The following is a 23,086-nucleotide window of genomic DNA, read 5'->3' as shown; positions in this document are numbered from 1 at the left end:
ACCTGTTCGGCGAGTCTGTTAGATGATTAAGGTCCTGGCAGTTCAAGAGTCAAAAGCATACCTAGCATGAGAAGAGTGTTGCATGTGTATAGCTTAGATCTGTGGCGTGCCTTGATCGCTCCCCGGATGATATGCTGAATGAGAGTGAGCAAGTGGCAAAGCCGTGGTGGAATGAGTCGACAACATACCGCTTTCTCAACAGTAAAAAGATAAACAAGCTAGCGACTCGATTGTCAACATGTTGATATACTCGCCTTGGATTAAATCACTCACTGCCTGAATAGTTATTAGTTGACACTTCATAAGGGGTAACAAATCGACTCACTTTTGTTCCCACGTAAGCGCCTAGACAGAGCGTTCCAGCCATGGAACAACCCATAGCGCTCATACTAATTCCCGCTTCAAAGACAATCTGAACTGTCCAGGATGCAAACACAAAGAGGAATGCGGATAGGTAAATTAGAAGAATTACTGCAGTATTGTCAGCTTCCATGAACCTGGCCCTTTTTGTTCCGTCCAACTCACATTGTCGTGCCCATGGCAGAGGGCGCCAATACTTGACGGCGAACCATTCTTGACCTGCACCCAACACATCAGATCCCAATCCTGTTGCCGACATAGGGGTACCGCTTACGCAACAGGTTTCCGAGAAAGGCCGTTAAGATTGTCGTGATAATCAGGCTGAGAACCTGCTCAAATTGAGCCTTCGTCGATTGCGTGTCCGCCGTACTACCATGTGCCGTAGCAGACGTTGGCAGCATCATATCTCAGAATATTCTCGGTGGGATCGGTTTCCAGGTCCACCAACATAGAAGTCGCCCCAATTGTAGACTTCTGTCGAATCGGCTCCGGAGCTGGGTGATCAGTGGTCTGTCATGCTGATGAGAAGCAAACTCCTTTTCGACTGAAGAGTATCAGCCCAGACGGACGGTATATGTAAGTGCATCTCGGCATGAGGAGCCGATAGAGGACCAGAAGCTTTCCATCCACCAGCTCTGCCCTGTGTGTCCCTCGGGGCCGCCCACAAGCCTATGCTAGACCACCAACCCTCTTGATATAAGCTTTTGCGCTAGGTCGCCCTACGACGCCCGTAACGACTCGGGATCCCGTTTTGTCTGCCTAGGAGGTGCCGAAAACGGCTCGTCTGGTTGAGAGTTCGGATGGGCACTCCACATTGGGCAGATCTCGGTATCATCGTCCGGCCGGCACATTATCAGACGAGGCGTTATTGGCATTTTGACAGCTAGAATCATAGGGTCAAACCGCAGGAGTCGTTTTGCCGGCAGGCAGAGTATTGCATTGCCGTAGCTTGCGAGCTACCAATAAGAATTGGGCCGATGGGTGCGCAAGCTTCATAAGACATGCAGTATAGGTTGATGCTAATTATGCCAGCCATTTTCCACGGAGGCGGATCATTCTCGGTGAAGACGGAGGTGTTGGCAACATTTCTGCCCTGTATCAATTCTACAGCTGCTGATAATGAATCATTAAGCTCAACACGTGTGAGGTGTTACAAATGACTCTGGAGTCGGAACACCAAGACTCCTCCTCGTGTGGTAGCCATTCTGTTTCGCCAATGCCCTCATGATGGCGGGAGTCCGCGTATCGACGCGATGATCGCGCTCTGATTTCCAGCGAGCTTTTGAGCGAATGCTTGCACACCCTTAAGCTCGTGCGCACGTCTCCTGAACTTTCCAGCCTTTCGGGAATCTCCAGTATCTGATAAACTTTATCCCACCCGGTTGAACGCTCGACTAGGCACCCATCGGGCCTCTGCGTTGTGGGAGGGGCGAAACAAAGCCACAGGGCTGATCTCACTCGAGACTGTCATAGCTCCCTTTTCGTGGTGTGCTGAACTAAGCGGGGTCGGCCTTCTCTCCGCAGGGATTCCTTTCTGACTTCAACGGCCTTTCTTAGCGGCGTCGTGGTCACGAAACAGGGTTTTCTTCTCGGGCAGGAGGCTTCGTAATAAGTTTAAGGCTGAATTTCAACTCACACCTCGGTGTTTCCCGGTTTTGTGAGCTGCAGCATATCACGATTCTCGGATTCTCCCGAGCAGCAAAACCCGCCAGTTCATTCCCTAGCGGAATATAATGATATTGCACAAGTACCGCCACGCAAGTACATGGTCTTCTGCAACGAAGAGTGTGCATCTCATTATATGACTGGTATAGTCATTTACCACCACGTACCAGTTTATCAGATCGTGTTCACTATTCAGGGGCATCAATACATCAGAAGTTCATGGTTACGAACCCCAACCCTTTTTGCTTAGCTAACCGACGGGAAGTCTAATGGAGTGATCCGCAACCCCGACCCTTATTCAAACGACCAATACCAACGTAACTTCGCTGTCAGTCTCAGTATCCGAGCTAGATGGCAGCATATCCTTGAATAATGCAATGCAACCCAGCCACTTCTGCCCCCTGACCGGACAGGATGAGTTACCCGGCCGTATGTGAAGCCATGAAGTCCGGAGATATTACTATCTAGCTGTGTTCAAAGGCCACTGTGCTCATGGAGATTTGATATTGCAGAAGGAAATCCGGCACAGTGCCGATGAAGCTCAGACTTGTCACTGTCAACTTTGCGGTATCCGTGGCTTCGCGCAAATACTCTCGAATTGCACAATCCGGACATTCTCGATCTTAACTCTGTCGTTCTCAATGTTGTGGAAATACATCGGACCACCAGCCTTCCAAACTTCGTGCAGAGCAATTCAACCGCGGGAGAAATGACCCGATTTGGTCACAGGCTTGGTGGCGAAAGTTTGGAGGTCTGTTTGAGTTTTCGAGCCAGCCACGACGCCTCAAGACTTGGGGAAATTTCAGCCCGCGCCTTCCCTTTTCAGCCCGGGTCGGCTGAATTCCAGAAGGGATCTCTGACAGACCGCCCAGCCCAATCATATTGCATAGTAGATAAAGTACTTATTGAGAAGTCCGTTCTCGTCGAAGGTAATCATCTACCGTGAATACCGGCAAATCGGATCCCCATGATCGCCTCACGTTAACATCGTACTCCTTACATCGTCAAGTGCCGGGGAACCCTTTACAGTCCTGCGCCCCACCTAACCATGCATTCTTGACACCCTCTCGAAGATTATTCGATTCTCCAAGCTATCTCATCCAGCCCTATGGAAGGGAGCGGAGTTTAAACCATGTGCCATCCCAGTCGACGAATTTACACATCGATAAGCACGTGGTGAGCCCATTATACTTGCCTGCCCCGAAACTGCCAGGCCCAAGACCCTGTGATCTCTTTTACCCCTCCCAATCAGACTTTGAGTGCCCTTTTGATGCCCATATGCCCTTGTCGCGGATATTCCATGCCGTTTTGGAGGTCCGACCTAACCGGTTCATTGAGGTCATTGATCATGACTGGAATCTCGTTGGGAGCGCACGTCAGCTTTCTGTCTGACTAGCAAGCGTGTGATACCTAGCCTGCGACATTGAGGTTTTAGTCGTGAGCACGTTTACAGACAGACTCTACCGAATGATCGAGAGCAGGGTCGAAACGTGTAGGAATATTGGATTCATCAAGCCCAAGAAAATCCACCATGAGTACGCGTGATGGCTTTGATGACGATTGTCAAAAGTAAAAATGAATCCACAGGTGCCGTAAATCATATAAGCTGCTTCCCCCGCTGCTCGGAATCCCACGCGAGATTCTATCTCGCATAGGTTGAACCATACGACTGAAGGTCACTGACCGCCAAGTCGTCTGAGCTGCGAGACGGCGCCAAACTCCAGACTGCTAGGCTGGACGCAAAACATTGGCTCGACAGACTGAACACGTGCTTTGCATGTAGAGAACCTGAGTGGTTTCGAACTTTCCAAGTGGTCAATCTACTTACCCTTTTGGAATTGGTCCATCTTGTTGCCCTTTTTGTCCCCGTCGACATGGAACTCTACACCCCTTAAGAAACGCAACTAATAGCTCGGACCGCTTGAGTGCGACCAGGTCTAACAAAACTTCGGATTTCTGCTCAAGGGTTCGGAGCGTCTGCCGGCGGCATCTTAGCTTTTTAAACTTTTGACCGTCAAGAGGGAAAGTGAACCCGGCGGGGAAGTCTGCGGCGAGGGCAGTCGGCTCGGCATCCCGAGACGGAGCACAGCAGGCCGACCCGGGCCTAGGTGGAGACTTTCTGCCCGTCAGCATGGGCGGCATCGCGAGCAGTAGAATTCGGTTCCGTCGGGTACGTCCCCTGCAGTGCGGCTGGACGCTAAAGTCTCAGAGCTAACGCAACTCGAAGCCTGCTCGCTTTGCCCTGCGTGTGCCTCTCGTGCCCTGCGTGTTCCTGCAAGCGCCTTGCTAAGGGGACTTTTACAGGGGAAGAAGCGGTCACCAATTCGCCGTGCTTCTTCTATCTGAGTGAGGCCCCTTGCGATAATTTCTCTCTCCCAACCGAGAGCCATGAAAACATGCCCGTGCCAGGCTAGCACCCGCGTCGCATCTACCGGTATCCTGGAATACGGTGAAGCTCACGATGCAAACATGATTCGACTTCTGAGTTGCTGAAGATTCAGGGCCTATTATTCAAGGATGCAGCGTTGCAGAAGAGGCTCTTACGGCCGTACTGCATCTTCTCAGCTGGCCCCAACACCACATTATGGATCCACTCTCATCGATCGTGTAAGCGGCCCGCCCGGTGATTCGAAGTCATGACAACTGCCTGCGTTTACGATCCAATCATATGAAGACAGCAGAATGGATCGTGCTGCTCATCGAAATCTGCGACTGGGCTGGGTTGTGTATGAGAAAATGGTAAGGGTAACGAATGATGAGTGAGGCTAGCCTGGAAGCAACCAACAGCCCACCGCGTTTCTTTTTCTTCAGCAGTCATTGATCGATCAGATTTGACATTTCGGCAGAATGCGAGATGATCGGTGAAGTGGCGCCGCCACCCGCCCGATTGATAGACAGTTTTGACACAAGCCAACAGCAGAAGAGCCGGAGCCATGGCCGCAAGCCTCGGAGAGATCCCCGGTCAGCACGTTGAAGGCCTGTAAAACGGCCGAGATGTTCGTAATCCGACCACAGAAATTTCTTGCGTCTCTTAGCTCCAACGGCAAAAATTACGATTTTCACTCGTGCTAAGACGATGCTATGAGCGAGGAGAGAACATTCCGAAACAGCCTAGACCAGATGGTTGCGAGCTCGCGTGGTGGGCTAAGAAACTGTCAGACGCCACATTCCTGGCCAGGCGCGTTGCATTCTCGTTAAAGCTGACCAGCTTCGGCCTAGCGTGAGAGCCCACAACGTGGGCTCCAGGAACGCAGCTGAAGACGCAGTAAAGAGGAGACAAAACCCTGTCCGCGATTGCGTAAAAGACAGTGAATTCAACAGCAATAGGCAACAGTGAAAACCCCACAAGAAAGATTCTAGGCTTTCGATTATCGCACCATCAATCCGGCCCAACTATGGGACTCTGAGCAACAGTCCGATGTCAGATTCATGCTGACGGGTTCCTCATGACGCTTAACACTCCAAAGGGGGTAAAGCTGCCCCTGACCACGATGCGAAGTTCTCCAATCACAGCTTGCAGTGGCGCTCAGCTAAGGTTTGGCTAGTGTTGCTAGCATCAGTTCGCCAAGCGTTAGCTCAGCCAGCCCTCGTGGCAGGGCCCTGTCTTGAGCAAAGCCTTCACTCATTACCCCTTGGGAAATGAGATGTGAGCGATGGTCGTGGAAGAGTGCAGCCTCTACGGCCGTGTTGAGCGACCGTAATGCCCATCCTGTCTTATTTTGAAGAAGTCTCGGCCTCAACGTGGTATTTGTAGTTCGCCTTACTGCGACTTTACTGGCGATAACTGAAATGACAGCATGGGTGACGGATGTCATGGAAAGCTTACAGCAGCTGGCAGTTGAGGTTAACATTTGCGGATGAAACATCACCCACAGGAACACTTTCCCCAGACGGGCGAACGCAAATCGCCCCTCATTTCCCCCATTTCCTTCACTTGTCTTTGATTTTACACATGGGTTTATCTGCGATGGGGAAGACGACCGATCTCACGGGTTTGTCTCTTCTTTTGGGCAAAATAGACCCACAAGACCCCTTCCCATATGATTCCTCATGGCGCTACGTACGGAACTCATCCATGCCGACATGGTTCAAATCCCCTGCTAGTCAGTCATCTGCAGAACCAAATCCCATCATGGACTTGGTGGCCTGCCTTCTTTTCTCCATCCACTTAGAAGTGAGGGACTTTGCATCCAGGGACAGGGTCCCGAAGATCGTCAACCTTGGCCTCCGTATCCGTAGGCTTAGGTTCTGGGCCGGACCATCGCTTTCTGAGATCATTTATCATCTGGCTTGCAGCCACTTTCTGCCCAGATGTAGCTTTTGGGATGAACTCGTCATTCTCCGGCGTTGACGGTGTCACGATATCACGACAGCTAAGTCTGTCATCATCCAAACCACTGGTCTGGATGCCAAGTTCATCGCTAAGGTAGGCGGCTGTCGACAAGTTGAACCCACGCCGCCTGTCTCGCGCGCCACCCGGCGCTTCCACCTCCGCGCGCCAATACAATGGACCCCAGCAGCCAGACTCTGACGCCACTTCCCAGCGTACTTCGACACGGGCTGACGGCTGTTTCTTTCTTCGGCTTCCTCTCATTCCTCACGACGACGGCGCTCTTCTTTGTTCTGACATACCGACTGGTGTCATGGTACCTTTCTCCAGCCTCCGAAACGCCGGAGCGTATGACGGGGGAGCGGAACCCAGACGCAGCCCTTGCGGAGGAGATGGGTCTGCCGGACACGGTCTATGCCGGCAGCCGGAAGAAGAACAAGACAAAACGGGACGCACCGAACCAGTTTCTAGTGCTCATTTACAACCTCCTGTTGGCTGATATCCAACAAGCCCTCGCATTCTTGCTGAACGCAGCGTGGTTGACTAAGGATGGCATCATTGTTGAAACCTCGACCTGTTGGGCTCAGGGGTGGTTCATTTCCACTGGCGACCTGGCTTCCAGTGCCTTCATCACCACCATCGCTGTCCATACGTACTTGGCCGTTGTCAGAGAGTACAAGCTTCCGACATGGCTGTTTTACAGCATGATTTCCTTCGTTTGGTTCTTTGTTTACGCTCTGGCTGTAGCGGGTGTAATTATCACCAATAATGGCGCTGATGACGGAGGTCTTTATGTTCGCGCTGCTGCCTGGGTATGTTTCACCAAGACAATCCCGTCAACTTCCCGACTAACTCCTACTCCAGTGCTGGGTCAACGTCCGCTATGAGGCCATGCGTCTATACCTCCACTACCTTTGGATGTTCGTCTCTTTCTTCGTCACGGCGGTCCTTTACATACTTATCTTCAACCACATCCGCCGCACCGACCCCTCCCTTCAGCTCCCCTCCTCCTCAAACAACTCCTCCGCCTCGAAGACCACCCGCGGCCGCGAACTCGGTCACGCGCACACCATGTCTACAGTATCTCAACCTAGTCGTCCCAAAACTTCGTCTGGGCAACAAGGACCAGCCACCTCATCTAGCAGCGCCGGCCACCATCCGGCTTTCTTGATATACCCTATCATCTATATCCTTTGCACTGCGCCCCTGGCTATGGGTCGTGTTATCACCATGTCTGGCAGGTCAGTCTCTCTGGAGTACTTCTGTCTGGCCGGCGCCATGATCGCATCCAACGGATGGCTTGACGTGCTTCTCTTTTCCACGACGCGTCACGTCATTATCTTCAACGCTTCGCCTGACTACGAGGAGACTGGCCTCGAAACCTTTGCCTTCATGCGTACTCCGGCAAACCGCAGGTACGGCAATATGGTCTGGGTCCAGGGTGGAGACGGTCAACCCCAACACGTATCAAACGGGGATGAGGGCACCGGCGGTTGGCTACGGAAGCTGTTCCGGAGGGGAAGCCGCCGGGGTGTGATGAGGGATGGTCACCGCCGGAGTGGCGCACACAGAAGTATCAGCCAAGAGTCACTACGGAGGCGCGGGGCAACGGAAGGAATTCAGATGGAGACCGTAACGACGGTTGTGATCGAAATGGACGGCCATCCGAGTTCGAAAAAGCATGGCGGAAGGGCACAGTCGATCGAGAGTATTGACAAAGAACGAGCTCATAGTGTCGGAAGTATTTAAGAGCTGGTTCGGGCACGCATTGTCGAAAAGGATTGAGGCAATTCGATCCGCCGAGATCACCCTATCGGTACAGCCAGCGTTTTCTTTGTCGAAAGCTATGACACTATCCAGCGATATCGGTTGTCGATCATGGAGAGTATGAGCGTTTCAGCGTCTGGGCGGACTCGTGTATTTCATATACCCCTTAATGTCGATTATGCGAATAGCTACAGAAAGTTACAATGATTTGTTGGCATCATCGTCATTTCCAAGGTCTGGAGCAGTAAGTCTGTGTGTGGGCAGATGACACGCATCACAGTAAGCTCAAGCTATCGTCAAGGATAGCAGCTGTTCGGCTCGTTTTCGGGTCGGCTGGGTAACGGAGCATGGTACTCCGACTTGATTTCCCACGTCCGCGAAGTCAAATTCATGTGCGCCTTACACCGATTTGGTAATCAAATCGTATTTGGGACGATCTCAGATCGCACACGAAGCTTTGTGCACTTTTAGTTCCCCGGGTGTCAGCCCATGTTCTAGATCATCCAAAAGATTGTCCCGGGTTTCACCGGTGCCCCATGCAGTCATTTAGAGTCGCCAAGAAGTCGGGGTATCATGGATGATCATTGTTTCCTATCCACGGGAAGTGGGTTAAGTTATGGGTCGGCAATGACATTGCAGCCATCTTGTTCATGACCTTGGGACCTGGGTGTGCTTGGGAGACACATATTCTCCGATGCTACAATGGTCTAAGCCGTTTCCACGAGGATGATGTCCGTAAGTGGAAAGAGCCAAGTACCAGTCTTTCTTAATAATACACGAGGTGGCACACTTTGAATGCCGTGACAGACAGTACTCCCGAAGGGTTTCGTCTCCTGATTCGCAGCGACCCTCCACTTTGTCCACGTTGACCCAGACCAGAACTGCGGGATTCTGCCCGAGACCAGGGCGAAGTAGTCATGCAATCTCCAAAACTGTCAGCTTTTGACCATTAAGTCCGGGTGCTCGATTAAAGCCCAGGTTGACTCCTTCTGAGGGTCATCTCGGTCAATCAGACCACGGCCCGATGCGCTCCTTCGGCTTCCGAAGCTGGAGAATGGGAGATGACTCGTGGATGGCTCACCAAACATCTGACTCGTCGTCAAATAATAAATGCCTCGTAGGATGCCGGAAGACCATTATCGGCCCCAGATAAGCAAAGCTAATCAGAAAGATCTGGCTCAATATTGAGTTGCCGGAGTATACATGTCGAGGTTGAGGCCGCATGGAAACCAGAACATAAATGGAACAAAACCGAAACTATGTTAGAAAAGCAATAGGGAGTTTGCTTTCTATATTTGCTCAGTGGCCGGTTATTGAAGAAGCCGAGCTGTCATTGGAATTGAGCATCCAGTCTTCGATCGACAGGCGGCATTGCTTCAACAACCTTTACTTTGGGTGTCACAGTGAGGGCTCACTGTCAATTTCTCGCCATCCATGGGATGACGTCAACCACGGTTGGGTGAATGGTTGCCAAATTGATGCATCTACCTTTGGAGAGTGTCAAAGAATCTTTGAACTGCGACCAATGTTTTTCTCTTCCCGAGACGACGCCCCCTGGTAAAGGCAGTTACCAAATTCGTATTCCGTCGACAGTGCCGAATACACATTGACCCAAAAGCTCTGGGATATCTATTCAGTAGGCTTCCACGGTTACAATCAGTGGTCTATGAACCCTGGCAGAGATCGTTAGTAATGTTAGAAGGCTTCTACGACAGCTGTAAGTTTGGACGGCTACAATTGCTTTCTATTGGTCAATGGAGTACTCATTCTTGACAACTCACATCTCGATACCATCAAATATTATTTACCGCGATCACTCAAGAGCGTCTCAATCTTTGAGAACACAGACGAATGCATCTTGAAGGCGCACGGTAGGTTGAAACCTCTCATGTCTGACATGTGGCGATCCGAGTTGCCAACTCTTGGTTGTATCTTTGCAAAGAGGAGCCTCGACTTCGAGAAACTCTCCGTTGCATTCTTGATTCACGCGAAAGACTTCTTTCAGTCATGTCAGCGAGAGTGGGTTTGGGAACTTTTGAGTCTGCTTTGCCTCACAACAAGAACACTCACACAAACTAATCACCCAGATGTAATAGCAAGGACTTTGAAGAGTGCTTCTGCAGCTGCTCTGTCAATGCCTTGTCTCCATACTGTGGTGCTGTGGAACAGTGTTCAGAGTGAAGCATGCAAATTCATTTACTGTGCAGAATCTGGTTCAACCTCTCTTATTTGGAAAGGAACCTGGAATCTGCACATGGAACCCAGCATGATATACGATTGGCAAAGGGTTGCTCAAAAGTACACTCGATACGATCTCCAGGTCATTCATGAGCCTGAGACACTGGTTCAGGTTGAACCACATTCACACGCGGTTGAGCTCCTAGAATTGCCAGCTGAAGCAATTGACCCCATCTCGTTGTTGCAAATGCGAAAGGAAGAACAATTTGGGCGGCATTGAAACCACATTTGTCGCCGAATTCTCACATGGAGATAAGCGTAGCTGATCAGTTTAGAACATACGTAGGGCACCACATAGCACTTCAAAACTATATACTGGCAGTCATCCCTTCATCAACAGCGCGCGTGCCTGACACATCCATGCATACCTATCTCTTTCAATACTGTCCAAGGACCCCCAAAGGTGTCGTGAAAGTAGCCCAATCCTCAGACAGGCCGGGATCACCAAATGGCTTGAGAGCAGCATACCGAAGTCTGCCAAAATGACGTGTGAGTCTCTTCTGCAAAAGAACAAGGAGGTGACAAGTGTGACTTACGTGTAATTGCCCAATGCAATCTGACTGCCATTCGCAAGCTTTCCAAACCACCAGTTTTCGGAGTTGCCGCTGCCCCGGGGCTGTTCAACCTTTGGATACGATAGTGTGTCGTCGGGGTCCCATCGGCTCGGGTCAAAGAATGGTGCTTGGCCGGAGCCTGCCCAATATGCGCCCGATCCTATGTACCCATTCTCGCCAACGACTAGCGGATATGTCCAATCACTTTCGGTCCATCCGTCCTCGAATATCTAGCGACTGCGTGAGCATCCATACAGATACCATGTCGATAGTTGCAAACCTACATCCCATCTAAGCTGGCGGGTTCCCCAAATAATGTTATGGAAGATCTTCGGGAAGTCTTGAACCCCGAGTGTCAGGTTGAAAGTGAAGCTAAAGAGGTGTCAGCTCTTAGCCTCTTATCAGGCTTTCTCTAGTTATGGCAGCCTTACGCTGTTTTCCCAATCTGAGCCGGTTCTCCGGAAACAACATATGGGAATCCGTTCCGGAATAAAGGGTTTACCTCTTTCTTGAGGTCGGCCCCAACACCTGAGAATGACAGATCAGTGAGTATACTTGCATACTTCTACTACCACATAGCCTTACCTGCGTAGGGTACGGAGAGCTCGTCACCGTTGTCTCCCGAGATCAATATTTTTCCACTATAAAGGGGTAAAACAGACGCATCCCATCCATGAGACTCGGGGTTCTTGAAGTTCAATCTTTTTACGTTCTGTTAACGAAAGCCCCATGTCGGTTCCGGGATTTAGATTCACTTACGGTAGGACCTTTTCTTCTCCAGGCTTCAGCGTGAAATCGTCGGGTAAGCTGACGTCGACTTCGAGCTTTCCGGGCGCCAAATCTGACAAGCGTCGCACTGTCTTGTCGCCGTTGGCAGTATCCAGCAGCAATGTTTCAACCCCATAGGCATCCTGAAGAGATACATGATATGTGACATCATTAGACCCCCGGTTACTGACAGTAATCGTATGCTCTCCTCTGAAATTGACTGTGTCGTTCAAAGCGATGGGGCTGAAATCCAGTGTCGTATTGGAGTGAAGTAGCTTGAAAGCATCAACGAGACCGTTGCCTACCTGAGGCACGGGTGCCGGGAGGTCGGTGTACGCCCCGTCGTGGTACGCGAGCACATTTCCGCTGGCGATGATTTGCTTGCCTAGTTTCAATGCAAAATCTTTCCCATGCACTTCCCGGCCTCCGAAGGCACTTATGTAGAGTGCAGCGACGCCTGCAACGTATGGACAACTCATGCTCGTCCCCGACATGACTGTCCAGCCATTGTCAAGGTACGTGCTGTAAATCGAGCCTCCGGGAGCTGTGATGTCGGGCTTAACGCTGAGATCATTCAGCAAGCCCCAAGAAGTGAATGAAGACGCGCGAGTGGTGTTGATGGCTGGGGCATCAGCCGACGCAATTGCGAGGACATTCTTTCCCGACGAGCCGCTGCTACCGTAGAAGGGCCCTATGGATCCGGAGTTTGCAGCTGAGATGGTCACGACGATGCCTTGTTCGACCAGGCGAGATGCAACTACGGCCCAGGCTTCTTCAGCCCAGCCGCTTGAGCCCCCTATGCTTGAAGTGATGATATCGATCTTTTTAAAAATCAGCTTTCAACTGATCGACTAATAAGTTGGCGACTTATAACCTACCCCGTCGTTGAATGCGGCTAGAAACGATTCAATTAGAGTGGCCGCATCGGTGGACCCCTGCATACTACTCAGTCGATTGCGTTGAAACGAAATCAGTTGGTGACTCACCTGACGAGACATGACCTTGTAGGCGTAAAGAGTAGCGTCGGGAGCTACTCCAACGAAGCTAATCGTGGTGTTAGAGATATTTGGCGAAGAATAATCTCCTTACTGAAGATGAAACTCACTCCTCTGTCTTGCCAGCAATGATACCGGCCACATGAGTGCCGTGTCCGAGCAGGTCCAAAGGATCTTCGTCGGGTTCCTTCTCATAGCCAACAAATGGCCAATCTGTGCAAGCTTGTTAGCTTTTTGGTCTCGTTTAAACAGTTGCGAGGGGCTCCTACACTGATCACCAACGAAGTCGTACCCTCCAGCAACCTTGAAGCCCTCTCCAAAGCCACCGCCAAGCTACCACGAGATCCATTAGTATACTATAAAGAAGCCCCAGAACACCATCAAACCTACAGCATCGTGATTGTACCAAATTCCTGTGTCCACGACTCCAATCTTTACTCCGTTGCCATAGATTCCCTTCTCATGCACCTTGTCGACTCCAGTGACGACATGGGCGACCGCAGGCACCGCTTGCAGGGTGTTTTCTTCCTGTATCAGTGGTTCCAAGCTCACAATAGTATTTGGCCAGGCGTTGACAATGTCTGGAAGCTCCAAGAGACTTTCAAGAGTTAGGTCAGCGGTTTCCACACTAGCTCCTGTGAAGATCTCGCTGTCAAAATGCTTCACTATTCGAACTCCATCGGTTGAAGAAAGTGAGCTCTGCCGACTTGACTTGCCCTTTTATTATGTCAGGGATCATACTGGATTAACTTGGTGTTGAATGTGACATACATCTGCGAATTCCACAATGTAGCTTTTGGCGAATCGGACGGCGTTCGGTTCGGCGTTATCTTGGGACTGTTGGCTGGCCACGAGCCCAACAAGCAGCCAAGCGCATAGTTGGCGTGCGATCACCATTTCAAAGTGACAATTTGCAGAGATTTCTAGGGACGGGCGTAGCAGCTCCAATTCAAATCTGTGAAATTCTAGCCAGGAGCAGATTATGGTACTTATGTACCGCACAGTCATGCCCGAGAGCTCGCTATCAATACTCTCATTTAAAGTCGCTGTATTCGTATGCAGTAGCCTGTATTGCGCAAGAAGGGTTGCACTGTCACCAATATGGCCAACCTTCCTTGTTTAGGGTGTGATCACACCAGAAATACGGGTTCTGGTCTTGGGAGACCGGGGTCGTTCGCGTGCCGCAAAGCTGTATCTAGCGAGCGGTATTGATCCAAACCTCGCACCGCAGGATGAGAGGTCATCCCTGAAGTAAAGAACGTGCAATACGAATCAGTTCAGTGCGCGAGTGAAGTCCGCGAGTGAAGAAATGGCTCTAACTATTTCACTATCGTAGCAGTAATCGTAGCAGTAGGATCATCACCCGTCAGCACTACTACGACATAGTCAGGCCTGCGAGGTTGCATCGTCAGGCGGTTAAAATATTGCCAAGATATTCAGAGCACAGACGAAATCACCTTCCAACTTTGGCGTCCTGCGCTCTTGCATGATGCATTGCGTGCTGGGCATGCATGCTGTATTGAGAAGCTCACGCCGCCGTATTCACCACAGAGGAGGTAGCAATTCTTACATTCAGAATCCACACTTGCTTCAATCAGTATTCCCGTTAATTGGCCTTCATTAACAGGCTACCTGACGAGCTTTCGCCATGAGACTTCAAAGTCATCTAACCATTAGTGATACGAAGAGATCAGATTCAGAGTTTGATTGTCTGTTCGTCCTGAAACGACACCGCAATTCCCAGTAAACAATGGAATTCTTTCGCCGGTCTCCGTCTTGCACAACGATCCACTTTGCATAAAGTCACTTGTGATCGTTGATCGGCATTCATGTACTTACATCCTCGAATAGCACATTGCGATCCAAGCTTGTTATAAGCAGTTTTTCTCTCTAATTGGATCCATTTTATTCTGTTTACGTTGTTTTTTCCAAGTTCTCGTCGTCTCTATCATTGGTTGGTTGTGGGTCGCAATTCTGGCCGATTGGGTTGTGTTGGGCTTTCCCTAGGGGTGCCGCAAGCGGTAGGAAGCGACACGCTATGATTCGTTGACGTAATCCATCATCCCCACCAAAAAGTTCTCCCTCACTCTCCCGACCTCCAGCATATTCAGCTCACTCATCAACAACCTCATCCAACACCAAGGTATGTGGCCTGCTGAAAATTTACAGAATCGATCAGAATAATTGACAGTTTGTAGATGGAGCAATTTGCACTCCAGTCGGCGCATTCCGGCGCTATCAAGCATCTCCACCTCATTCAATTCTCCCCGAACACTGCTGGGCTCGCGAGGGAAATCCGGCTGGCCGTGACTGTCGTCGTAATTGGCTGGGTCACCGTTACCGGTATCAGGGCATTCTTTGAACGTGCAAGACGTTAATTTGGACTCGCGCACACCCAATGTCGGCAGGAATGTATGTAGGCTAGATGCCATACAGTCTCTGTGGCCGACTACGGTCTTTGTCAAACTATTCTTTCCATGCCACGATGAATCAGCGGATAGAATAAGTCACCTGGATCACGTCTCGCATATAGCTCTGTGCCAGAATATATCCAGACTTTGGTGACAACTGCAAGTGTTGAGCATGTCAAATGTCAGAGTAGACCAAACAATTTCAATTATAGAAAGCCACACATCAATTAAAGAACTCATATGGCAGCCTTGTCAATGCAACTGCTTTACGCCTAAGTCAGATGCTGAAACCTTCTTCTAGCCGATGTACTTCTTGCCCATCATCCACTCGTCCTTGTTGTAGGACTTGGGCCAAACACCACCTCTTCCAGGGGCTAGAATGCCGTTGGGGTCGAGGTTATCATGGATCTCCTCGTGCATCTTCCACAGCGCACCTTTGTTGAAGTCGTATGTATCGGCCACTTGGTCCATGAGTCCGACGTGAGTTCGGAACACGCTCCAGCCGTTCTCCTTCCACTCCTTCAACAATGTACGAGCCAGCCACTGGGCGCGACCTCGCATATCCTTGTCTTTGCGATCGTAGGGAATGATGCAGACGTTATCTGAATTCGTGTCAGTGGTCATTGCAGAAATATTCTATCAGGGAAGACTTACGCATAGTACGGAAGTAAGCCACGTAATGGCTGATGTAGTCGATACCAGCCTTGGCGAACAACTCCTTGGCCCGCGAATATTGGTCCCAGACGGCGCTGCCCTCCAATCTAGAGATAGCGGCCACCATGATGACGGAACAGTTTGGTAGCCACTGCTTCATCCAGGCAAACTCACCCATGGACGAGATGCCCTGCAGATATGTGGCACGAACACGGACAAGGTTCTGCTCGTCGGGGTTCTCATCAAGGGTAGCCCACTTGCTACCAGGGACCTTGGTCATCTCACGCTTAATGTCCTCAATGAGTGCCTCGCGGACCTTGTCAGAGCCAAAGACCGCACCGATGTAGCGCCAGCGACCGGTGTTGAGCTTCTTAGCCATCTTCTCGAAGTCCTCCTCCGGGATGACCTCCTTGTGAGAAGCATTGGTGTAGCTGGAACGGGGGCCGTAGTGTGCAGCTTCGAGAGTAAGATTGCGCAGACTGACTGAGCTTTGCAAGGTGCCGTTCTGGTGCGTTGTTAGATGGTTCCATTCCGCAAATGCAAGACAATCTTACCAAGTCGAGGGGCTGAATACAATCAACCAGTGCCTTGAGGTCTGATTCCTTCTCGAAGGTGATGGAGAAGGGGGTCATGCCTTGGGGCGCCGGCATCAACTGTGTGGTGTTAGCATCACCGAGAACTCACGAACGTGCGAGCTCGAGAGGCATACCCAGAAGCCCATCTTCGTAACAATACCACTGTTACCCTGCGAGAAGATACCATCGTTCATTGGACCCCAGCCGTACGGGAATAGTGCGAAACACTCATTGAGCGCCTGATCGGCCGGGTGAACACCTTCGGCGGCCTGCTTGCGACCCTCGGGGCTCTGAACAGCACCCATGCCCATTCTAACGACTTCGCCATTGGGCAAAACGACTTCCATACCGCTATGCTTTCCCCAGCGATCGCCATATAAAGAAGCTCCGCCGCCGCGGTCTAGGGCATTACCAATCATAGAGCCCCATCCAAGTCCAGATGAGTCGACACGGATCCTGTCGATGAGATTGTGCTCCTTCAGATAATCACTCATCTGCATGAATGTCACACCGGGCTCAACGATGCACACGCATGCCGTGGTATCGACGTGAAGGATGCGGTTCATGTGCGTGCTCAAAACCATCACAAGTGAGCCAGGGACCTATGAGATCAGGTTAGCTTGAGATTCATGAAAGTGTGCTACGCAACTGGGGTGAAGTCATGAACGCGGCAAATCATGATCCAAAACCAAAATGACCATAATGACATACTCTTGGTGCAGATCCACCGTAAGCAAGGTTCCTGCCAGTGCTAATGGGCCAAAGTGGCATCTTGTGCTCATTGGCTGCTGCGAGAATCGCTTGGATATCTTGAACAGTTCGAGGATGGCAAAGTGCAGATCCAACCAGCTCCTGTTCATCATCAAATGAGCGGTAGTAGTCGTGTGTCCGGCAATTGCGGCCAAAGTCGTCATCTTCGTAGCCGTCCAGATCCATCTCTGGTGTGATTACTTGGAAGTTGTCCTCGCCGACCACATCAATGACCTTCTTGGCGAACTTGTCAAATGACGCCTGCGTCATATTCGGGGGAAGAAACTTCGGCGTGTCCACATCTTGGCTAGACCCGTTGGCACCGCCATTGGCAGCGCCCTTCTTCGAGCCCATCCAGAAGTGACCTTGGGTAAGGTTAGGAGGCACCTGAGCGGTTGTCATGACTGCGGTCTCAATGAATCTTGCGGTCGTGTGAAGAATGAAGGACGTTGGCAACAGTAACTATTAGAATGAGCAGTAGGTTTGGTGTGACAGCTCCAACTCCCATGGTGTACTCAAGCCATATGTATATATATGGTCACTTAGCCAAATGAACGGCTTCTTCGGACAAACGACATGTCAATATCAACTTTTGCCAGGCTAGGCATGTCTTGCTGTCGTTACTTCCTCCGAAGCAAAATGCTCCAGACTCCGTTCCGAAATGCCAATCGGGGCGGGTGGAGTTTCCGCACACTGTTTATTCTACGGACATCAACAAAGAATAACAGTAATACCGTAGTTGGAGTTGTGTGGTTGCCATATGCAAGTCATCAGGCTAGTCGATGGAGTATTGTGTTGCAAGGTGCGAGAGTCTAAGTTGGCATGTACTAATTGCGTCAATGTATCGGAGTTCCCCCAACTTTGAAGTCAACTAGTGCACCCCTCATGTTCTTGGCATGTTCTTGGAATACCTGAGGGCTATAATTTGTGATACCTTTTATCTCGTCTCTTTTCATTTCAATTCGCTTCTTCAGCTCGCGTAAGGGAGATGGTGTGCATCAAAGTCTACACCCTCCAACGCAGTGTCCGCGTCTGGGAAATTTACTTCTCATTGAAACTGCAAGAGCGAGGATGGGGAACCTTTCAACTTAAACCTTGTAGCTTTGGCCCCTGAGCCGCCATACATACAATACAAAGACATCCGAAGTTTCCGAGTGCGTTTTGACCATAGAGCGAACCATCCAGCATTAGCCCGCTACTGCTATTTTGATTGGCTTCGCCAACCGCACGGCAGTAACCGCGCAGCCGTCTAGTGTTTGGAAAACCGATCACCTGGGACACCCATCCCTATGAGCTGGTCTTCCGTCGGCTGGCCACGGAAGGCCGCGGATGAACTTGCCCGCACAAGATGAGGCGATTAGGCCAATTGCGACTGGTATCATCGGCCATATTCCTTTGAGCAGTCTCACATCAAGTCGCGTCTGATATGGGTCTTTCGCGAGGGAGCTAATCAGATCCGGCCGGCGATATTGCAAGGCGTGGGCCATCAAACGAAAATACGCTGGCCTCATTCATTTCCAAATAGCCTTCGCATGGAGTTGGTTCCTAACGCTGCTTGGCTGGCAACTTTGCCCAACGTCGCAAATACCTTTGCCATCATCTTACTAACTTTAGTGGTGCGTGAAACGAGCTAAAGGGGGGTTGGCATCGGCTAGATACGTCAGACCTACGCCTTGGCATTCACATTGAACGACTTGATCACCCAAATAGGCTTCAAAACTTCAATCTTAATATCGTGAAGATGGTGAGCATCCAAGTGGTGGCGCCATTGAAGTGGTGTCCATCGAGATGGTGTGCTTTAATAACATGTGTGCCTGGGGCGGTGGGAAAGATTGTATTGAGTTCTTTAGTTCAGTCTGGCCGATGGACTGGATCTGCAACCTCCACGCTTGCTCTCAGCCCGCCACGGCCCCACTGCCATGCCGATCAATTGAAGCCTCACGCGCCGTTTTTCGGACTCCGCGTACATGTCACATTGAAGATTTTCTGATTTTAGCTCGCAGAGTTCCATCTTGCTTCACATGCACCCTTCCCCGAGGCAGCCCGTCCAAGCATTCGGAATTAAGTGACAGATGTATTCTAGGTTTCCCGACGGCAAGCCGCCGGTCTAGCGGTCTTAGACCCAAGGCCGTCCCTGAATGAGGCAGGTGAAGCGTTTTTCGTATTGTTCGGCGCATGCTAGTCAGTTCAGGATTGGATATATTCGCCGCAGGAGACGAACTGGTGCAAATCGTCGAAGGCAAATATAGGCGAATGGAAACGTGTAAGTCCGTTCTCGCATTGTCGCGATTCGCTCGTATAGTTACTGTGTAAGGCGAAGCCAGGAATACCCGCCGTATATAGAGTGACTGGCTCCCACATACTCTTTGAGAAAGTTTGCTGCACGCAATATACTTACTTGACAGCTGGTATCCATCAACATCAACAGCAACTCATCATCCCTTCAGTCTCATCTTTACAACCGTTCACTACATCATCATGTCATCTTCAGTCGCACCCGCACCGGTCTCACTCCACCCTGCGCTATCTCGACACTCTGAGAGGAGTAACTCCGGGAGAAACTCCCCAGCGCAGAAGAGCCAAGGTCGCACTCGGGAGCAGATCTTGTGGCAGCTTCATGGGCAGAATGTCCGCATCCCAGATCTCGGGAAAATGATGGCAGACTGGCCCAAGGACCAGAGCATGCACTTAGAAGCCGTCAACTCCAAAATCCTTCAGATTATCGAGACGTAAGCACTCAAATTCTTTGCGAGAAATCAAGACGAACTCGACTGATATGTTAACTTAGACATGCTGTCAACGACACTGTTCGCATGCGCCTGACTAAGGCCATGCTCTCATCTCAGTTGGCCGGCTGGTACCCATACGCCTCGTGCGACCGCATCGAGGCTCTCACGTCATTCCAGGCCTGGATGTTCATCATCGACGACATGCTCGACCAGTACTCGCTCGTGCACAAATTTGACTTTGCGTCCTTGCACGTCATGTTGGCGGACTGTCGTGACTTTGTTGAGCGCAGCCTCAATGTTGCCAACACCACGGAAACCGCCCCGCTGCAATACAAAGATCACGACGCGGTTGTCTCGTTTGATGAATACGCGCAAGCCGTCTGCAAGTCGTACAGTGACAACCGCCCGTATCGTGCGCGCATTGCCAAGGAGGCGATTGCGACTCTCGACGGGTACCGACAGGAGGCCCTCAATCGCTACGCGGGCCGCATTCCCACTCTCGAAGAATATCTTGGCTACCGCGAGGCGTCTTCCTGTATTATGCAGGTTGCGGTGAACCTCGAGTTCGCTAACGGCATCAGCCTACCTGAAGAGGTTATGGAGTCCGAGGAGATGCGCGAGCTTTACCGTGCGGCTGTTGCCGTCGTCTGGGTTGTCAACGACATCGTGAGCTTGCGCAAGGAAATTAAGGAGGGCTTTGTGGAGAATCTTGTCGTGCTACTCTCGCATGGCAATGCTCAGAAGGGCATTGATGGGGCTGTCGCTAGACTGGAACGCGAGGTCGCTGCGGTTAATGAGGCATCCGAAGCTGCCCTCAGGCGGTTCGCTGACACGCCGCACAAGTATCACGTCTCCCTGCTTGCCAGAAACTGCAAGAACATGTGTATGGCCAACTGGCTTTGGAGGTAAGTCTGGACATTCCGCTCGCTTTTTGACAGTCATCGCTGATACAACTTCCTACTACAGCATGAAGACACCACGATACTGCCTGTGGGACGTCAAGCCGGACGCCGATGGTGGTTATAACTGGACCGTGGACGCTGAGCCCGAGGAGTCCTAAGCCTGCTTTTGACTCGATGCTGGACATTGGTATTAGCGGCACATATGGGATATGGTGTCAAGTTCATTCTTCATTAGACTCTCATGCTATCGATAGTAAAAGCACAAGAGACGTTGGAAGCATTATTCATCTCACCTGCTCAACTGCCGTATTGGGCCTGTTTGGTTTCACTACGGGATAAGCCCTTGTTATGCGGTGCCGTGTTACCAAGTATGGTACTTCAACAGATTTTGAATGGTCAGTGAAATGTGGCGCCGCCTACTTGGGTCTGCTGTCGCTTTTTGAAGCCGTTCAAGTATCAGCCTGGGATTATCTTGTGATGATCCTGCCAAATGTGATGACAGGTCGGGAGTAGCCTGGCATCTTGCGGTTTGGATCTGCTTGTTCAATGGCCCATCATCTTCAGCTATGTTTCTGTCAGGGCTACATGATTACTATGCTTGCCTATGTAGCCGCAAATCTTTTCCTTCGAGTCAGTTCTTGCGTCACGGGGTAGTTTCGAGGTTTGCAATTGATATCTCGACATCACATTTGGGCAGGTTCTTCCTCATTCCATTCTACTCTTTTCAGCAGCTCGATTTTTAAGGATAAGTACGGATACCGGGTTGCTCTACCGAATTATTCGTCACATAGTCATTCAGAAACAGATTGATAATACAGTCACGCGGCGAGCCATGCATGAAGAAAACATCTTCGTTGGAAAAATGCGAATGCCATTGAATAGAATCAGCTACACCTCATCCTCAACCCAGCATCCGCTACCGATGCTACTTTATCTACCGGGGTTCGTAACAGAGAATCCCTTGATGGGGAAGTTGAAGTTGATGTGGTGCCTCTCAATATTGCCAACGCCTTCAGGAGTGTAGATGGACTTGTCCGCCTCCTTGCTCGACTCGTAGTCTCTCCATCCGACAAATCCAATCCACACAGTTCCGTGGTCGGGAGTGTCTGTCGCACCAATGCCCGAGTGAGCAGCATGGCACCCAGGCAGGGTCTCTGCTTTCTTCAGAGTCTCCGCCATTGCCTCACGGTTGCCGGTGCAGTTGCGGATGGTGATGACCTCGCAGATGGGGCTGTTGATCAGCTGCGGGGGCGGGGGCACGAATGTGCGCACATCCAGGTCGAAGCGAGGACACTTTGTGGGCATGGGCCCGGCTATGACGGGCTTCAGCGCCTCGATGGCCTTCTGGTGGTGTTCAGACTTGCCGAAAGCGGCGCGGTTCTCGAGAGGAGCCCAGGCTGTAAAATCAGTAAGTCGGCGGAAGCCACATCTGGATAGCCGAATTCACGAACTTGCAAGAATCTCCAGCTTGCTTGGGTCTTCCTTCCAGGGTCCCCAGCGGTAGCGGAAGTAGCCATCGGAGTCCTTCACCGACAAGAGGAACTTCTTGTACTCCTCCTTCCAGTCCGGAACATCACCCGTGACGTCGAGGATGATACGCGTGGGGCCGAGACTTGGTGGACCAGACATGATGAGTGACGATGGTATTGGTTCAGAGTGGTTCAGTCAAGCGTTGTATTGTCAATAATATGTTTCTTGAGAGCGAGTCAGCAGGCCCGGGGGACAAACTTGGCGCCATAAGGGTCTTCAAGTTCTTTATAAGTATGAATGGTGTTCGAGAGTCCGAGATGATCCCACATCTTCGGCGTCAGATCATCAACGCAATGTTGACAATGCGTATGGCGAAATGCTTCTCCTTCTGGAAAGCGAACAGGAGTTTAACTTGCCTAGTTTCACGCATGGTTGACCCATGTTCAAGGTGTACCGCAACACATGCCCTTTTGGTTGGTCCGTTCAGGACGTCCGGATGGCAGTTGAGATGATGGAGGGGCGCACGTCCGCCTGTCAGATAGGAGAAGGGCCGGGGGTAGCCTGAACCGAAAGTCTGTTTGGGTTTTGGAGAACGAGACACGGGTGTTGAAGACCGGATACGTAGAGGAAATGACGTTCACAACACCCTCTTGCGTTATGCCTTTAAGAAGCCAACCCCTCAGGAAACACACAGACTGGCGCGGCTTCAGTGGAGTTTCTAAACGCGAAGCCCTACGAAGAGGACGCGTTTACCCTGCGAAGATGAGACGGTTGATCCCGAGCGGGAGGCCTGTTCTGGAAGAAAGCTTGGTATATTGGAAATACGCAAGCTGGCATTGGTTTTGCTCTGGTAATCATGCCGCCATGTCCCTCCGTCTGTGCTGCGACCCCCCACCCCCATCCGAGCATTCACACGAA

General features: G+C 51.0%; 6 protein-coding genes and 1 pseudogene across 7 annotated transcripts; 4 read left to right on the top strand and 3 right to left on the bottom strand.

The window, feature by feature from the left end:
* Window positions 1-6,531: 6,531 nt before the first annotated feature.
* Window positions 6,532-8,104, top strand: GCG54_00009844 (uncharacterized protein; the record flags this gene model as incomplete). The annotated part of the gene is made up of 2 exons (XM_045409781.1): window positions 6,532-7,167; window positions 7,220-8,104. 2 exons carry the CDS (start codon window positions 6,532-6,534, stop codon window positions 8,102-8,104), a joined length of 1,521 nt encoding a protein of 506 aa, XP_045271318.1.
* A 1,258-nt stretch (window positions 8,105-9,362) lies between these two features.
* GCG54_00009843 lies at window positions 9,363-10,580 on the top strand (annotated as a pseudogene). The gene is made up of 2 exons: window positions 9,363-9,807; window positions 9,838-10,580. Coding segments are annotated over exons 1-2 (1,188 nt in total).
* A 157-nt stretch (window positions 10,581-10,737) lies between these two features.
* Window positions 10,738-13,574, bottom strand: GCG54_00009842 (Subtilisin DY; the record flags this gene model as incomplete). Its single annotated transcript, XM_045409780.1, has 12 exons — window positions 10,738-10,834; window positions 10,897-11,144; window positions 11,199-11,286; window positions 11,346-11,442; window positions 11,500-11,615; window positions 11,674-12,503; window positions 12,561-12,617; window positions 12,669-12,726; window positions 12,788-12,890; window positions 12,947-13,010; window positions 13,068-13,394; window positions 13,449-13,574. 12 exons carry the CDS (start codon window positions 13,572-13,574, stop codon window positions 10,738-10,740), a joined length of 2,211 nt encoding a protein of 736 aa, XP_045271317.1.
* Window positions 13,575-14,875: 1,301 nt separating this feature from the next.
* Window positions 14,876-15,055, top strand: GCG54_00009841 (uncharacterized protein; the record flags this gene model as incomplete). The annotated part of the gene is made up of 1 exon (XM_045409779.1): window positions 14,876-15,055. The coding sequence occupies one exon, from the start codon at window positions 14,876-14,878 to the stop codon at window positions 15,053-15,055; it is 180 nt and encodes a 59-aa protein (XP_045271316.1).
* Window positions 15,056-15,385: 330 nt separating this feature from the next.
* GCG54_00009840 (Vanillyl-alcohol oxidase) lies at window positions 15,386-17,469 on the bottom strand (the record flags this gene model as incomplete). Its single annotated transcript, XM_045409778.1, has 5 exons — window positions 15,386-15,690; window positions 15,743-16,247; window positions 16,297-16,395; window positions 16,452-16,919; window positions 17,029-17,469. The coding sequence occupies 5 exons, from the start codon at window positions 17,467-17,469 to the stop codon at window positions 15,386-15,388; spliced, it is 1,818 nt and encodes a 605-aa protein (XP_045271315.1).
* A 2,076-nt stretch (window positions 17,470-19,545) lies between these two features.
* On the top strand, window positions 19,546-20,856 carry GCG54_00009839 ((-)-delta-cadinene synthase; the record flags this gene model as incomplete). The annotated part of the gene is made up of 3 exons (XM_045409777.1): window positions 19,546-19,796; window positions 19,856-20,701; window positions 20,763-20,856. 3 exons carry the CDS (start codon window positions 19,546-19,548, stop codon window positions 20,854-20,856), a joined length of 1,191 nt encoding a protein of 396 aa, XP_045271314.1.
* Window positions 20,857-21,628: 772 nt separating this feature from the next.
* GCG54_00009838 (uncharacterized protein) lies at window positions 21,629-22,327 on the bottom strand (the record flags this gene model as incomplete). The annotated part of the gene is made up of 2 exons (XM_045409776.1): window positions 21,629-22,095; window positions 22,150-22,327. 2 exons carry the CDS (start codon window positions 22,325-22,327, stop codon window positions 21,629-21,631), a joined length of 645 nt encoding a protein of 214 aa, XP_045271313.1.
* Between the last annotated feature and the right edge of the window lie 759 nt (window positions 22,328-23,086).

The sequence above is a fragment of the Colletotrichum gloeosporioides genome, assembly GCF_011800055.1.
Source record: "Colletotrichum gloeosporioides strain Lc1 chromosome Unknown consensus_1, whole genome shotgun sequence".
Lineage (NCBI taxonomy): Eukaryota > Fungi > Ascomycota > Sordariomycetes > Glomerellales > Glomerellaceae > Colletotrichum > Colletotrichum gloeosporioides.
Note: the sequence above shows the minus strand (reverse complement) of the source record. Positions and strands in the feature narration are given on the sequence as shown.